Genomic DNA, 16,965 nt, shown 5'->3' with positions numbered 1-16,965 from the left:
CCCCTTCCCCATCTGGTCATCATAAGAGTTTAATGGAGCCAAAAAGAACAACATCTCAATTCTAGAACTGGGTCCTGGAAAACAGAAGTGATCTCCTGGAGAAAATAAAAGAAAAAGCCTTTCTTTCCCCATCCCCTTCTCCCCAGTACCTCTTCTGCATCTCTAGGGTCTAAGGTGTTAACCCATCCCTGCTCCCTCTGCATGCTCTCTGGAGCGCCCCCTTCTCCGTAAGGGTAGTTAAAGCCATTTTAGCATCTCTGAAAGGAACTAGGAAGAAGGCCTCCGAAAGCAGAGGAGCTGTGAGGGGCGGGAGGAGTGGGGGCCCTCCTTGCATACGTCCCCCCGTCAGGGTCCAGACCTGTACTCCGGACCTCTGAATCCCAAAGCACGCCCACAAGGCCAAGCGTCCAGGCTTCGCCGGGCCGGGGGGGAAACAGCGCGGCTGCTCCATGCTCCACAGCGGGCAGCGGGCCAGGCTGAGTAGAGGTGGGGGTGGGCGAGGAGGGGCGCTCACGTCACGTGCGCGCGCAGGGACCGCAATAAATGCCCGGGAGCTCGCGGGAGCGGCGGAAGCGCCCGGCGCCTGGCTCTGCGCACCGCGGCGGCAACGGGTGGGAGCGCTAGGTCGCCGCCAGCCTTCGCCTCCCAGCCCCGCTCCTGTCTCCGCCCCTTGCTCTAGCGGAGAACGCTCGGAGAAGCCCGGGCGCCCACCCCGGCTAGCTAACCGGGCGGCTCCCTTTCAGCCCCAATTTCGAGCTCTAACTTCGGAGCGCTTTGCCTGCTCCAGGTCCTGACGGAACCGCGGAGGCCCAGGCTCGAGTCCACCGCAGTCAGCGCCCTCGTCGTCCTCGGACGCGCCGCGCGGGTCCTTCCCGACCCGGCTGTGCGTGTGCAGTCGTGTGCGCAGGCTGGGGCGGCTGCGGGAGGCCGGCCGTCGTGTTGGGCTCCGCTCTCGTAGGAAACTTCACGCTGGAGAGGTAAAGGCATTTCTAAAACGCTTTGCCGAGTCGTCAGGCTCCACCCTTTCCTATCTACCTTTTTCTTCTAAACCTCCAGTTAAAAAAAAAAAAAAAAGCCAGCTTGTAGAGAATGGGCGGACACGGAATGTGGGTGGGCTACTTGGAAAGCTGCAGCGATGAGATTTGCGGGAGCTTGTTCTTGCAAGTGACTTTGTGGGCTTCACCTCCTCCTTCTGTCGCGCGCTTTCCGTTTGGGTTAAGTGAAGAATGTGCGCCTGCGGCGTGTGGGAGGAAAAGCTCAAGTTGCTGATGAACTGTTGGCTTTTTCGGGTGCAGGCCACAGGTTGGGCGCACACTTTCCAGGAAATAATGATTGAATTCTTCTTGCCCTGCGCCTGGTAAGAGGAGACTTCCTCCCAGACCATTATTTCCTGTTAGTTCCGTGGGCCCTCTAGATGTGCCCATGGATACATGTGTGGATGACATTTTGTACTTCTTTAAAACATTCACCACAATTTCAGAATGTGATGGACATTCCGAGTATCTGCGAACTAGAGATAGGACACTGGTCGAAAATAATACCTTACAACGGAGGTATTTACAGAAAACACTGTAAATAGATAATATGCTTTGCAGGCTGTATTTAACACATACATAGCCCTTTTAAGCTTTTCAATTCAGAAATTAATTTGAAGGGTTGACTCTTTTTTTGCCATTTGTTTTGTCCTTGTGCATGTTATTTTGGTAATTATAGTTGTCTATTTTGTGGAAACAACGCATTATGAAAAGTCCTCTGGAGGAAAAATGGATTGGAGATAAGTTATTTCAAAAAGTGCGTGGCCATTTGTTGGGATTATATAAACAAATCAAACTGGCCTTTGTTACTGTTACTTTACTTTTGTTATTAGAAAATTAATATCTGCCTAGATTTTCACCTTAATCACACTGCATGTCGTTATAGCCAAAAGGAGTGGAAGAGCCTGTCTTGGAGATTTTCCCGGGGAAATCCTGAGATCATTCATTATGAAGTGTACCGCGCAGGAGTGGCTCAGAGTAACCACAGTGCTATTCATGGCTAGAGCAATTCCAGCCATGGTAGTTCCTAATGCTACTTTATTGGAGAAACTTTTGGAAAAGTACATGGATGAGGATGGTGAGTGGTGGATGGCCAAGCAAAGAGGGAAAAGGGCCATCACAGACAATGACATGCAGAGTATCTTGGACCTTCATAATAAATTACGAAGTCAGGTGTATCCAACAGCATCTAATATGCAGTATATGGTAAGGAAATTTTTCAAATGGTATGTATAAAAAAATGTTCATTAATGCTTTCAGTCTTCCTGGTTAAATTACCTCATGCTATTATTTAATCTTTACCATTTGTCTTGTATGAAATTAAAATTTTTCTTTGGGAGTATATTCCTCTGCATATTCTTTTACTAGATTCCTTTTATTCTAAGAGTGCTTTGAATTTCGGAGTAGACTTAAATACCTTTAGATGCAATGTTTCTACTAAAAGCTTCACATTCTACTCTTACTAGGAAGATTCCTATACTGGCGATCCTGAATAGCTGATGCATTTGCTTTTAAGTGAGTTAGTAGAACAATTACTTCCTAATTCCTAACTGATGGAACTTTCTTATGAATGGTGGATCTGAAAAATCAAAGAAGAATAATCTGAAGCAGTTTTCTAGATTGTCGATAACTTTCCAAAGGGTCCATGCTTCTTACCAATATGTAAATAACATTGTGAAGGCTATATTTCTGTGGTTGCTTTATGTTATGTGTGCTTTGGCAATGACTTTTTTTCTTCTTCTGGATTTATTTATGCACTTTGCACTTTGACAAGTGAAAATAAGCCTGGACAAAGAATTAAAAAAAAATAAGTGACTTATCCTAAAAACCTCATATTAATTTTTAGAATTAAGTACCAAGTTTGGGAATCAAACTTTTAAAAAGCTATTAGTATATAACTCATTAGTGTAATACTCTATGCCTGAAATATTTAGAAAACTTTTCAAATATTTATTATACTAAAATTAGGAAGGTACTAGCAAAAATTGATAATAATCATTGGTGATGGCAATGCTTATGTAGGGTGCAGTTAATTTTAAAGCGTTCTAGTTTTTCTTCTTTTTGCATTCACAATAGTGTTGAGGGGTATTTCCTATTTAGGCAGCTTTCATGATAGATAGAAGTTCTAAGTTCACATTACCCATTACAAAATATAGCATTATATTATTTTAACTTTTGCCAGAAAAAAAAAAATTTACCCTGAAGAAAGTAGGTAGCACTCAAGAGCACTCATTAGAGGTTAAGAACCTGACAATCAGGTGGTCTGGGTTTAAAGTCTGGCACTTATAGTCACTAGCTGTGTGACTTGGGGCAACTTAATTTCTCTCTACTTCAGTTTTCTCATGTCCAGCATGCGTACTCACCTCAGAGGGTTGTAAGGATTGACAAGATAACCTATGTAAAGTTTAGCTCATTATCAGGCATATTGCAAGATCTCAGTAAGTGTAAGTATGACATATAGCTAATGTTATGTCTCCCCATACTGTTGCAGTAAAGTTCCTAAGAAAAGTCATTAGCTCTTTGCAAAAATTCTGTGTAGGATATGACATGGTAATGTCTCACATGTCTGCTTTTTGTGTATTTTAAACTGTTTGTCCAAAGTAAAAAATTCTAGGACTTCTTCATTTGTGAGCTTTCAAACAGAAAGAGCCAATTATAGAGCCTTTCCAAGGAGGCCGCCATATGCTTATTCCATATGCATAGGTATTCCATTGCTTTGTATTTAAAATAAGGAAGAACTTGGGAGTTCAAACCCCCAAAAAGAAACCTGAAAATATTTGTGTGTGTTTTACGTTATATGGAAATAATGAAAGAACAGTTCTGTAATTCGTTTTCGTGTCGGACTTCCAAAAAAAATTACCTATTGTATGATGTCTAGTCTGGGCTGTTTCTGTGAGTTTCTTTTTAGTTTCGCTGGTTTCATTCTATCCTTGAAATGCAGATGTAGAAACCAGCCAGGGTTTATGTTGTGTTGCCCTTAGATACTGTTAGCACTGGAACTGTGTCTTGGCCATTAACGGGCTGCAGAGGACTTCATTGTCCAACTGTAATACTGGAACACATTTTCTAGAATACACATTTAAGGGAAGTTTAAAAGAACAATACTACTTTATTTGAAATGTTGTTGACTTATGTAGTACATAGCAGTATAAGTACACATTTGATCAACTTTGTGAGAATATAATTTATTCAAATACTTATTTAAAGTGTATTTATTCTGAGAAAGCAAAATTAAAGTTTGGCTTAAAGATCTGCTTCCTGTAAAATCTGCAGTACCCTCTAGGTGCCACTGCTTTGTCTATTTGTATGCCATATGTCATATCACATTAAAAATGTGAATAGCCGGTTACCTTACTTATACTTGGTGCCTATTTTAGTCTACTCTTTGTCCTTGAACCTATGGCAGTCAAGCCACATCCACCTTTATTAACATCCCATCCCTACCCCGTTCTTATCCTCATTTAACTAATAGGTTTAAAAATAGACTCTGGAAAGCCACATCTGCCCTTGAAGAGCTTATAGACTGAGGAGAAAGAGTAGACACATTTGAAAATGTTAAATAAACAAGGACACAAAATTCAATGCTCTAGTGTGTGAATAATGTCAAGAGAGTACAGAATAATGGAATATTCCTAATGGTGGAAGTTAATCAGTGGGGAAGATGGGTTTTATGGTGTTCCTGGAAGGTGGTCAGGACCCTGGATTGTGGCAAAGAGGGGAGGGCATATCTCAACTAGAGGAAGAGAAACAGACAAATGCTAGATCCAGGGAAATTTCTGGAAGAAGAGCAGGTGGAAGAAAGCACAGAACTGTGGCAGAATCAGTAAGGACAGAGATGAATTATTGATTATAGAAACCAGTGATGCTTGGAAAGCCTCCATAATTGGCTATTTGAAAGCTCATATATAAGAAGTCATACAATTTTTTACTTTAGACACTTTACAGAGAGATATTACCCACATTTAATTTAGGGTAAATTCAAAAACTAGAGCTTTTAGGTAATCAAATTAAACTGTTGCTGAAGAGACAATGGATTTTAAAGGGAAAAATAGTAGCCGTGCACCTAGATAGCAGCAAGTTCACATTTGCCTCTGCTCCTCGCTGGTATGTGAGCTCTGACAGTCAGCAACCACTCTGGGCATTGCTTTTCTCAGTAGTGGAATTGATGTAAAGAGGAGCCTGGGTGGCTCAGTCAGTTGAGCATCTGACTTTGGCTCAGGTCATGATCTCATGGTTTGTGGGTTCAGGCCCCACCTTGAGTTCTGTGCTGACAGCTCAGAGCCTGGAGCCTGTTTCGGATTCTGTGTCTCGCTCTGCCCCTCCCCCCCTCTTTCTCTTAAAAATAAATAAACATAAAAAAATTTTTAAAAATTGATGTAAAGAATAAAAACACAAGCTGTAATGAGATAAGACATTTGATACTGTTGTGCATACTCTTTTCAAGCCTTTCCTTTCCATGGGTTTTAACCTCATCATTTGGTTCTTTTACGTTTCTGGTTATATTATCAACATGTTCTTGTTTCCTGCTGGTCTCATAAAACTTTATTTCTCAGGTTTTTCCTTTTGGCTGTCTCTCTTCCTGCTGGACATTATACTACTTTGGCTTAAAAACTTTTTTTTAAGTTTATTTATTTATTTTTTTTAGAGAGGGAGAGTGCACAGGTGAGCAGGGGAGGGGTAGAGAGAGAGGGAGAGAGAGAATCCCAAAAAGGCTCAGCACTGTCATTCTAGAGCCTGATGCAGGACTCACGAACTGTGAGACCATGACCTGAGCTGAAATCAAGACTCACTGACTTAACCACTTACCTGACTGAGCCACCCAGGCACCCCCTTACTCCTTTGACTTTAAATACCGTGCGTATATTGATGGTGTTTAGTCCATAGCATAGTGTATATCTCTATCTAACCATCATCTCTTTGAGCTTCATTTACATATTTCCTTCTGCTTTCTGAGTCGTCTCCGTGTGGTGTTACTCCACAGCTACTTCAAGCTTCAGATGCCTGTAAAGAAAATGAACTACCTTACCTTTTTCCCTCCACCTTTGCCTGTGATCTTGCTTCCTTTCCTGGATTCTTTCTTAGTGGAACTCATTAACACCTGCTTAGTCCTCTGTCAACAAAACAAAATACTCCACAAAATAGAAGATTAAGCCCATTCCCAACTCTTGCCATGCTCCCATTTTTTCTCCCCACTTTAACATAACGTATACATGCAAACATGAATACACAATTACTTGCCAAATTCTGTAGATTCTGTCTCAGAAATGTCTTTTGAATTCATCTCTTCCGTTTCATGCTAACCTTTGCTCATTATCTCACCTTTAGATTGGTACCACACCTTCTCACCCAACAGACTCTACCAGTCTGTTCCTACTTTATTTTGACTTTAGTCCACCTTCCTCACTGTCACTAAATCTTTTTATTCCAACAAATCTGTGGTGGTTACTTAGCTGCACAAAACTTCTGTTAACTTCTGTTAACTTCTGGACGCTGACAAGTTCAAGTTCACCTTGATAAATGTATAAAATGAGGCACATCCTGTCAATTCTGCCCCATGGCCCTCAACTCCCTTGTATATATCTGAATCTGTGTTCACATTGAACTGTTCACTGTTCTTAAAGGTGGTTGTGCTTCCTCATGTTTCTGTGCCTCTTTACTCATTGATTTCTTCTGAGCCCAGAATGTCTGTGCATCCTATCTCCTCATGACAATCTCTTACTCAAGACTAAGTTCAAATGTTGTCCTTCTGCAAAGCTTTCTCTTGTACACCTATTCCTCTGCCCTATTCCTTCTGTGCTCCTAAAATATTTTATTCAAACCTGTTTGTAGTATTAAAATTTTGTTGCAGTTAATATTCACATGTATGATTTCTAAGACTAAAATCCTTGAAGGTAAGCATCAGTCCTTATTTATGTTTATGGCCCTGTGCCTGATGCACAGAAGTACTCAGTAAATATTTGCTGATTGAATATTGTTGGTTGTTCAATAAATGTGTGTTGAATAACAGGATGGATAGAAGAATAGGTAAGATTATATATGAGATAAGTATGAAATATGAGGACAGGCAAGAAAGAGGAATTAAAATAATAAAAGTTCTGAGAGGAAGGATATCAACAACACTGGAGATAGTGACATAGAAAATGGAAATACTAGAGATGAAGGATTAAATGTTTCAAATAATTCAATATTTAAAATACTTACGGTTGGGGCGCCTGGGTGGCGCAGTCGGTTAAGCGTCCGACTTCAGCCAGGTCACGATCTCGCGGTCCGTGAGTTCGAGCCCCGCATCAGGCTCTGGGCTGATGGCTCAGAGCCTGGAGCCTGTTTCTGATTCTGTGTCTCTCTCTCTCTCTGCCCCTCCCCCGTTCATACTCTGTCTCTCTCTGTCCCCAAAATAAATAAACGTTGAAAAAAAAAATTAAAAAAAATAAAATAAAATACTTATGGTATACTAAAGACTATCCTGTAATACAGAGCTACTGAGATAGTAATAAATATATTCAAATATTCTGAAATTCAAGTAAATGGGTATTTACCTCTTGCTATAAATTTTTAACATGAGCCTCTGAAACATTATAGAGTGACTGAAATCCCAAATAGTTCACTGTGATGCGAAGTGTACCTAACTCTAGAATGTACTTTAGCAACCAAGAAATTTTACCTAAAAAAGGACACATGGGCCAATGATATAAGCTGTTCTCTCACTAAGATAAGTATTTCCACATCTTTTAGGGAACTGTTGAAAGACATTCTGCTGGGAGGGTTGATGGCTGTGCCTGTTTGCTGTCACCTCACATGTGGGCGAAACTGTGGGTACACCTTGGCATTGCACTTTTCCAAATGTAGAACAAAATGCATCTGGATACCTCTCCTTCTGGTAGGCAACCAGAGGTTCGCTGAGCCAAACAACCAGCAGTCCTTTTGGCCCGTGGTGCATGATGCAATGACTTGGTTCCAGCTTGCCACTTAGAGTCTTTCTAAGGCCATGTTTAACATGGGAAGTCAAGTTTTGTTGTTAATTGTTCTTGTTTTTTCCTATATTTCAGTATAGCACATGATCCCAGAAACTAGACATGAGTCAACCTAGTTTGCCATATTTTTAATATAGGACAGAATGTACACAGATCAGCTTTTTTTTTTTAAATAGTCTGGGTTCTGCCCTATTTCTGTCTGTAGCCTGAATCCATGCCTGAAATAGTGATCTTTGTCTTGTGAGTTGCTGTTTACTCTCATAAATCCATATTTTCTTACATTATTTTCCACCTGCTACATATACTCAGAATAAATGCAGATAGTGAAATGATGGCTTCATAAGTCATTTGGCCAAAAGCCCATGTTTACACATTTTTTATCTTGCTGAAAGTGGGAGGAATTCACATCAATTAAGATTTTGTTACAACTCTTGATTCCCCAAATGGTAATTTTTCTCTCTGTATATTGATACTTGCTTGGTAATTTTCAAAAAGTAAATGTTTTCATCTTTTTTTTTTTTTCAACGTTTATTTATTTTTGGGACAGAGAGAGACAGAGCATGAACGGGGGAGGGGCAAAGAGAGAGGGAGACACAGAATCGGAAACAGGCTCCAGGCTCTGAGCCATCAGCCCAGAGCCTGACGCGGGGCTCGAACTCACGGACCGCGAGATCGTGACCGGGCTAAAGTCGGACGCTTAACTGACTGAGCCACCCAGGCGCCCCAATGTTTTCATCTTTTATTGACATACAGTATAATCTACATTCACTTAAAAGTGCATGAAATATCTTTCTTAGTTCAAAGAATGTTATAATTATTTAAAGTTAAGATGTTTTATTCTGTATTTAAAATAGATTATTTAATTTTCCTAAAGTGTTTTTACTTTATCTTAATAATATTGTTTAGATAGAATAAAGTTATATTTTATTTTCAGTATCTTACTCTATGGAAGTTAAAAATTTCCAAAACCTTAATTTGAATAGATAGTTGTTGTTTTTTAAAGATATTAGCACTTGAAATTAATGTATTTTTCTTTTCAGAAGTTGCATTGTAAATGGCAATACCCATAGGAAGAAAGTGACATTACAGCCCAGTTTTATAGAATTTAGTAATTACCTTGGAGTTCTAGGAGATTAAAGATACCTCCTAAATGTAAGCAGCAAGTCAAGGGTCTTAGAAAGGAAAGAGAAGATAAGTAGTTTCAGTAGGAGAATGGAACACTCAAAGCCAGAAAAATGCCATATTTTGAAATTGTTGTTGTTATTTATTCCTTCAATCAGCAGGTATTGGAGGTTACAATTATGGCAGGCACCATCTAGGGCCCAGCGGTAACCACAACAAATATTCTTCCTTGCCTAGAATAGGTATGAAGACCCTGAATCTCCAAATTCAACAAAGGGCCCACGTGGTTGACACAGAGTGAAGGGCGGGAGGTGGGGATGTGGGGGTGAGGGGGGATGTAATGTAGGAAATGAGATCAGGACAGATAAAAATCATTTTAAAAACTCACTTTCAGTCTGAGTGGTAAGAAGCCATTTGACCTGTTTGAACAGAGGAATGGTATGATCTTCTACTTATCCAGAATCCTCTGGCTTTGTTGAGAACAGAAGTTTGATGGTGGGAGGTGGGGCAAAAGTGTGGGCAAGGAGATGAAGCTATTGGAATAATCCATCTAACACTAGGAATAGGTTGGTAGCCATGAAGGTGGTGAGAGGTGACAAGAGTGTGAACACACACTAAAATAAAACCCCTTTGTAATCATAACATCAGTCTTGAAATTTTCAAGGAAGCCTTGTTGCAAGACTAATGGAATTGCCTTGGTGAGCCAGGCAGCAGCAGGCTAGGAGTTTCAGCATCAGGTGCAATTTTGAAATCCACTCAATCCCTGGCTATGGTTTTTTGAAAACTGGTGGCAGTTTCCATTCTGGTTTGAAGATCAATGGGGAAGATTCTATATTGTTCAACTGATAGTGGTTTCCACAATGGTTTTAGAGATCTCAGAAATGACTCAGTTACTGGATACACATTTTGCCAACCATATTCCAATAGATCAGAGGAGGTGGAACCAATCTCTGCCTCCCTGCTTTACAGGGTAAGAATGCCTGCTGTTTTCCCATGTGTTTTGCTCTCCTGTCCCACTTGCCTAAAAGCCAGTCTACCTCTCACTCCCTCCATAAACGACAGAGGATGAGAATTTTAGCATGAGAAGCAGAACAGGACAGTGGTCCAGTTCATGTCCAGTAGTCGCCAGTTTCCCTATCATGGGGTATGCCATTAGGATTTTATTTCATTTTGGAGTTAACAGATTTTGGATGTGGTGTATAGCTGTACAGATTTTGCCTGATGAACTAGAAATATTGGAGTTACCGTATTTTTAAGATAAGGAAGAATGTACACAGATCAGGTCTTTTTGTAAAAAAATTTTTTTTGTAATGTTTATATTTGACAGAGAGAGACAGAGTGCTAGCAGGGGAGGGGCAGAGAGAGGGAGACACAGAATCGGAAGCAGGCTCCAGGCTCTGAGCTGTCAGCACAGAGCTCGATGTGGGGCTCAAATTCACGAATCGTGACATCGTGACCTGAGCCTAAGTAAGATGCTTAACCGACCCAGCCACCCTGGTGCCCCGACAGATCAGCTTTTGGTAGAGAAAGCTGGAGCTCAATTTTGGACATATTAAACTTAACATTTAGCTTAAATATCCAAGTGAATTTGTCAAGAATGCAATTAGACACATGTGGTGTGGGCTAATCTGGAACATGAAGTTAACACTTGTCAGCATTTAGATGGTATTTAAAGCCGTGAAAAGAAATGAGATCATCAAGGAAGTTAGTATAGGTAGAGATGTTTGAGATTTGAGCCCTTGAGACACTTTACAGTGTAGAGGTAGAAAGGTGAGGAGAAACAGCCAAGGGAATTGGAAATTAGGAAACAACAACAACAACAACAACAAAACAGGGAGCATGATGTCCTGGAAGCCAGAAATGCTGATCAGCTCTATTAGATACCGCTTATAAAGATAAGTAAAATGAGGACTCTTGAGTTTAACAACATGGACACCACACTGAAGGTGTGATAAAATAGTCTAGGTGAAGTCCCAGTGGTCCAGAATAGGATGAAAAAATGAACATGCTTGTTCATTCACTTATTTATCAAACATGTATGTTCCATGTTCTATGGGCCAAGTAGTATCTGCAGTCTTAACCATTTTCTAACCCAAATTTTCAACTTAGTTTTAGAAGATGTAATTCAATTAGGGAACATATCCCAAATTTATAATGATGGTCAATAGGAAAATGCAGTTTCTTTGAATAATTATTTTTTTGCAATTACTGTTACTGAATGCCTTCATTAAAAACAAAATAATTATCTAATAATTTATAAACACAAGCGAGTGACATTTAGTTCAAGAACATTCTTTGCTATTGTTCAGCTGTGTTCTCTCACACACAGTACTTTTAAGAACTTATACAACCAAATAATTATACATGATTTAAAATTTAAATTCTCATATTTTAATGATTTTTACTAACTCAATTAAAGCCAAATATTTACTAAACTGACATACATATGTCTTACATATTACTGTGTGTAATATATACATATATACAATGTCTAGTTCATTGGAAGAAAATGTACAAATTCAAGTGGTAATGAATTGTCTGGTGAAGGTATTATAATAAGTATGTTTAAGTAACCCTTTCCTTACCCTCTCTCTCTGTCCCTCCCCCATTCATGCGCTCTCGCTCTCTCTCTCTCTCTCTCTCTCTCAAAAACATAAAAAAATTTAAGGAACCCTTTCCTTATTTTCCTATATATGTGTTGCCTTCAAAATTTTAAGAAGTTACAGAAAAGCTGTTATAAGTGATTAAACCAATTTGTTATTGATAAATTTGTGTTTGAGAAAGCATTTAATTCAACAAATACTGATTGAACATTTTTATGCCTGGCACTGTTCTTGATGCTGGAGAATATATCAGTGTATAAAATGTTCAACAAATTAATGAAAATAAGGAGAATGAGACAGTAGGGAATGATAGAAGTGGAGCTGATCCCACTTATCGGGTGGTTGGGGCAGATTTCTCTGAGTTGGTGGCTTTAGAGCTGAGAGCTAAGTTACAAGAAGTAGTCAGCTAAACAAAAATACAGAGATCTGGGCAAAAGGAATGCCAGACACAAAGTCTCTAAGTCAGAAATGAAGTGGGGGTCACAAAGAAGGCTAGTGTGACTGAATTTTATTTAGTGATGAGGAAAGTGTTAGAAAATGAAGTAGACTTATAAGCATGGGCCAGAAGTCCTTTTGGGTTATAGTTGAGGAGAAACTTGGATTTTATTCTGAGTAAAATCCACTGGAAAATTTCTTGCAAGGGATTGACCTGGTCAGTTTCCAGTTTCAAAAATTATTCTGACTTCATTATGGAGAGTGGTCCGCAGGAGAGCTAAGGTTGAAAGCAGAGAGACAGAAAGCCATTGCTATATTCTGAATGTGAGATGATGGTGACTGGGACCAGGGGGATAAGTGGTAAAGATGGAGAGTGGTGGGTTGTTTCAGGATATGATTTGACGCCATTGCTGAAGGTTTGGTTGATAGCTTTAATGTGAGGGTGAAGGATACAGAGGAATCTGAGTTGTTATTAGATTTTTCCTAAGCAGGTTGGTAGATAGACAGTTTTGAAATCAGTCATCAGGAAATTAAGGATAGCAAGTATTTTTCATGGAAAAGCAATTAGGTATGATTTGGGGAATAGGAATAAAGGTGCTTTAGTCCAGCACTGCTCAGACTTTAATGTGCATATGAATCCCCTGGACATCTTGTTAAAATACAGATTTTGAGTCAGTAAGTCTGTGCGGGCCTCAGGATTATGCAAGCTCCCAGGTGATGTGGCAGCACTGTCTGGGAATAGACTTTAGGCTCCCTGGAGGACTTGAAACTTTGAATAGACTTTAGGCTCTCTGGAGGACATGAAATATTGACTCTGCAATTCTCATTCTTTATTTTTCCCCTCCTCAACTATCACATTCACCTTCTCCATTTTTAGAAGGTAGCAGCTGTAACTACTAATGTCAGACAACAGAAATTCCTTTTCACTCTTTTAAGAAGTGTTAAGAAACCAAAAAGGTGAAGACATTTGAATGATAAAATCCCCAATGCCTAATGTTTAAGTCAGTCTAATTGGAGGAGAAATGGAAAATGAAATCTTAAAATCAGTCAATGGCACGGTTCTGCAGGATAGTGAAAAGTGAGATGCAGTCAATGACAGAATAAACAATAAAGGCCATAGAAGTGAAGATGGAGGAAGCAGAATTTCAAATTGGGCATGTATGGAGGGGCAACTAGATAAGACCCAGGAACGAACATGAGAGTTTTGTTCAGAGACTTCCCCACATGTGTGTGTTATCTCAGACAATAGAAAATAATCCTGCAAATGGGGCAAGCCAATCAAGGTGTTGGGAGAAAAACATAAAACTGTTGTCTTATATTTCCTCCAGACATGGCAAATCCATACCTGAAATACCAAATGGCTGTATATAGTGAGACCGGATGTTGTCCAGAAAAGGGATACCAAAGTTCTAGAGGTGTTGGGGGAGCCGTAGCTCTGGATTGAGATGGAATAAGAGCATCAAAAGTCCTGCCTACAAAGAAAGGGCAAGAGGTCTGTTCACCAAGAGTTCTGTGAACACAGAAAACTAAACAAATAAAAAGCATCAGTATTCCACAGGAGCACCTGTGCCACGATTCCATATACCTTGGGTTTTTTGATGTTTTTTTCCAGATCTTGCCAAGCCTGCTTACCTTTGCACATGTTAGAATGCTTTCCTTGTTTTCTCTGTAATGAATTTCTTCTCTCAAGAATCTGTTTTTGTCTAAACCCTCCATACAGAGTTAGGCGCACTCCCACTCACTTCCCTGGCTTCCATAGCATTTCATATTTGCCTGTGCCCCTGGTGTTTGCATCCTGTCTCTTTCTTTGACCTTCCATTCCTTTATGGGAAGGGGCTGTGCTTTAGTAATTTTTGCATTCCCCAGCTAAGTGGCTGACAAATGCTTTAATTTGAATTTGAAATTTGCAATTCTACTTCCTCCATCTTTACTCCTATGGCCTTTATTGTTTATTCTGTCATTGCACCTCACTTTTCACTATCCTGCAGAACTGTGGCATTGACTGATTTTAAGATTTCATTTTCCATTTCTCCTCCAATTAGACTGACTTAAACATTAGGCATTGGGGATGACAGATGGTAGTTGGAAGGGGAAAAAATGGAATGAATAAATGAAAAATGAAAAGATGACTAGATTTTCACCAATAATTTTAAAATGGGTACATGCAAAATAATTTGAGTATTTCTGTTCTGATGACAAAATGCTCTTAAAAATTGAAAAAGCATTCTTTTCAGTGAAGTATAGTGTTACATTTTACTTAATTTTATATATTGGTTAGGTAATTTTTTTGCATTTTGCTTAGGTAAAATCATTCTTTAATAATTATGACAGGTGGCTAATTTAGCATTGGATTTCAGTGTTAAAATGGCCTATGTCTCCTGAAGTGAGGATGTCTAGATCCCTCAGTAAGTAGGGAGACATAGGGATCAGAATACTATGGCTTTTGCTGGAGAACTGCTTCTAAAATGTCAATCACAATGTGGTAAAAAGTACAAATTAATATATTTTAAAGTGCATATAAGTCTTAAAGAATTTCAGAAAAAGCAATAATCAGGAAAGGCTTCTTAGAAGAGGTATGTTTTGAAATAGTATGGAAGAAGTTTTAGTTATTGTATGGTGGGGGGTCTGGAAGAGCATTTGGGTGATGAGAACCTTCTGAGTAAAGGGGTTGATATGAAAATATGTGTACAGTTGATTTGAAGGCAAGGACATGGAAGCCACAATCTGAGAACTGATCTAAGCCTCTATTATGGAGATATTTGGGACATTTTTTCTATATATGATGAAAAGAACCTTTTCAAATGCATATCATGACAGACTGGAGCAGACTAACCTTATTCATCTTTGTATCCAAATCTAAAAGGAAAAAAATAAAAAGAAATACATCCTTTGACATAATTTGACAGTATTTGTTTGATTTTTATAAGTGAAACTTATTACAATGGATTTCGAAGCTTAGTGTTTATGAACACTTTTTAAATTATTCCTGTGTATTTATCTGTGTGTATCCTATATATGTATATATGTGTGTGTGTGTGTGTGTGTGTGTGTGTGTGTGTATATATATATATATATATATATATATATATATATATATATAAAATCTTACCTAAACTTTGGAGGTACTTGGGAGCTTCAGTGGAAATATCATCTTAGAAATGTATTCAGGGTGCCTGGGTGGTTCTGTCAGTTGAGCGTCTGGCTTCGGCTTAGGTCATGATCTCACAGCTTGCAAGTTCAAGCCCTGAGCGAGCCCCATGTCCAGATCTGTGCTGACAGCTCAGAGCCTGGATCCTGCTTCAGATTCTGTGTCTCCCTCTCTCTCTGCCCCCTCCCCTCTCCCACTCTGTCTCTGTCTCTCTCTCAAAAAGAAATAAACATTAACAAAATTAAAAAAAAGAAATTTAATAGAAACAAAGGTCTTAAGTTCAAAAGTTTATTGCTAATAGACTCAAAACAAAACTAGGAATAACTTACTTATATGTATAATTAATAGTCTGTTAAATTTGAATTATAAGACTATTTACTTTTTCATTGGGACTTTAGGTGGCAGTAATTATCTTGTTTTTCAGTTACTCAGAATCTTGGATTTGAATTTCTTCCTTAGTCACATAAATATCAGCAATGTCCGCTTGAAAGGCTATGTGAATCACACCAAATTAAGCAGGGAACAGGGAGAAAGAGAACATTTATTAAGATCTAATATGGTAGGCAGTTAGCTGATATAAATTCTGTGAGATATTTTTATTCTCAAATATTATTTAGCAGGAAACAATGCCACAAAAACAAGAGTTCACCAGAAAAAGTCATGGGGCTATATTTAGAGTTGTGGACAGGGCTAAGCTGAGCCATAAGGGACCGGGAAGGGGCACCCAGGATTGAATGGCGATGTCACACCCAGGTGAGGACTGGTGTCTGGAAGTAGAGCTGTGTGACAGGACACTGTTGCCATCAGAATGAGGCAGAGGGTTCAAAGGAGATGAGTAGGGTTGGTGAAGGAGTAATGCATACTTAAATACACCTCCCACCCTCTGACTTCCTGTTCATGTCTTCCATTAGCCAAATCCAATTGGAATCCAGGGGCAAGAGAACCTAACCTAAAGTAAGTTAATGTGTAGAACTGAGTCTTTTGAGACATAGAGAATGGTACTTAGGGACTGAGAATGGCTTTGTGGAAACAAATGAAGAATATTTAACATAATATTCTTTCTCAGATTTTCAAATAAGGACCTTTATAAACCATATTTCTTAGAATCATCATCTTAGTCATTGTTAATTATTGAAGAAGACAGACCTAAAGGCATATTCCTAAAGGGCACCTGAAAACCTGATAGCTGTGGTTATTAACTTCCCTTGAGTTTCCTAGCAGCCAAGGAAAATGGGAAACCATATTTACATAGCTCCTATTGACTTCTTGGAAGCATAACAGTTTATCATTCTTGAGATGAGAATTAGTGAAAAGTTAACACAGAATTCTCACTATAGGAACAATGAGCAACTTACTATAGCAGTTTCATTAAAACTATGTAAACATATTCTTTTAAATGTTTCCTATATTAGCATTTGGTTAAAATTGAAGGTACACTGTTAAATTACAGGCTTAGGTTTCTATGTGTCCATCAGCTTTTTATTTTCCTGGTTTGCCTAGGTATTTTATTTGTTAATCCATCTCTTTATTTCTGAAAACTAGAAAAGCATCCCTAAATATAATACATAAAAGCAATTAATATCTTATTTACTTTCAAAACCCAAGTTATATTCAAATAGTGAAATAGAAAATATAAACTATGGGAATGCAAC

The 16,965-nt window shown here is 39.0% G+C and overlaps 1 protein-coding gene across 1 annotated transcript in view; it reads left to right on the top strand.

The window, feature by feature from the left end:
* The first annotated feature begins 552 nt into the window (after positions 1 to 552).
* CRISPLD1 (cysteine rich secretory protein LCCL domain containing 1) overlaps positions 553 to 16,965 on the top strand; it is a 49,446-nt gene continuing 33,033 nt past the window's right edge. Inside the window, exons 1-2 of the mRNA XM_025922677.2 lie at positions 553 to 977; positions 1,921 to 2,240. Coding sequence (XP_025778462.1) covers positions 1,983 to 2,240 — 258 coding nt within the window. The 5' untranslated portion in view covers positions 553 to 977; positions 1,921 to 1,982. The remainder of the gene's footprint in view (positions 978 to 1,920; positions 2,241 to 16,965) is intronic.

Source organism: Puma concolor, chromosome F2 (genome assembly GCF_028749965.1).
Source record: "Puma concolor isolate L17-30 chromosome F2, mPumCon1.1.hap2, whole genome shotgun sequence".
Lineage (NCBI taxonomy): Eukaryota > Metazoa > Chordata > Mammalia > Carnivora > Felidae > Puma > Puma concolor.
This window is presented reverse-complemented; position numbering and strand designations above follow the sequence as displayed.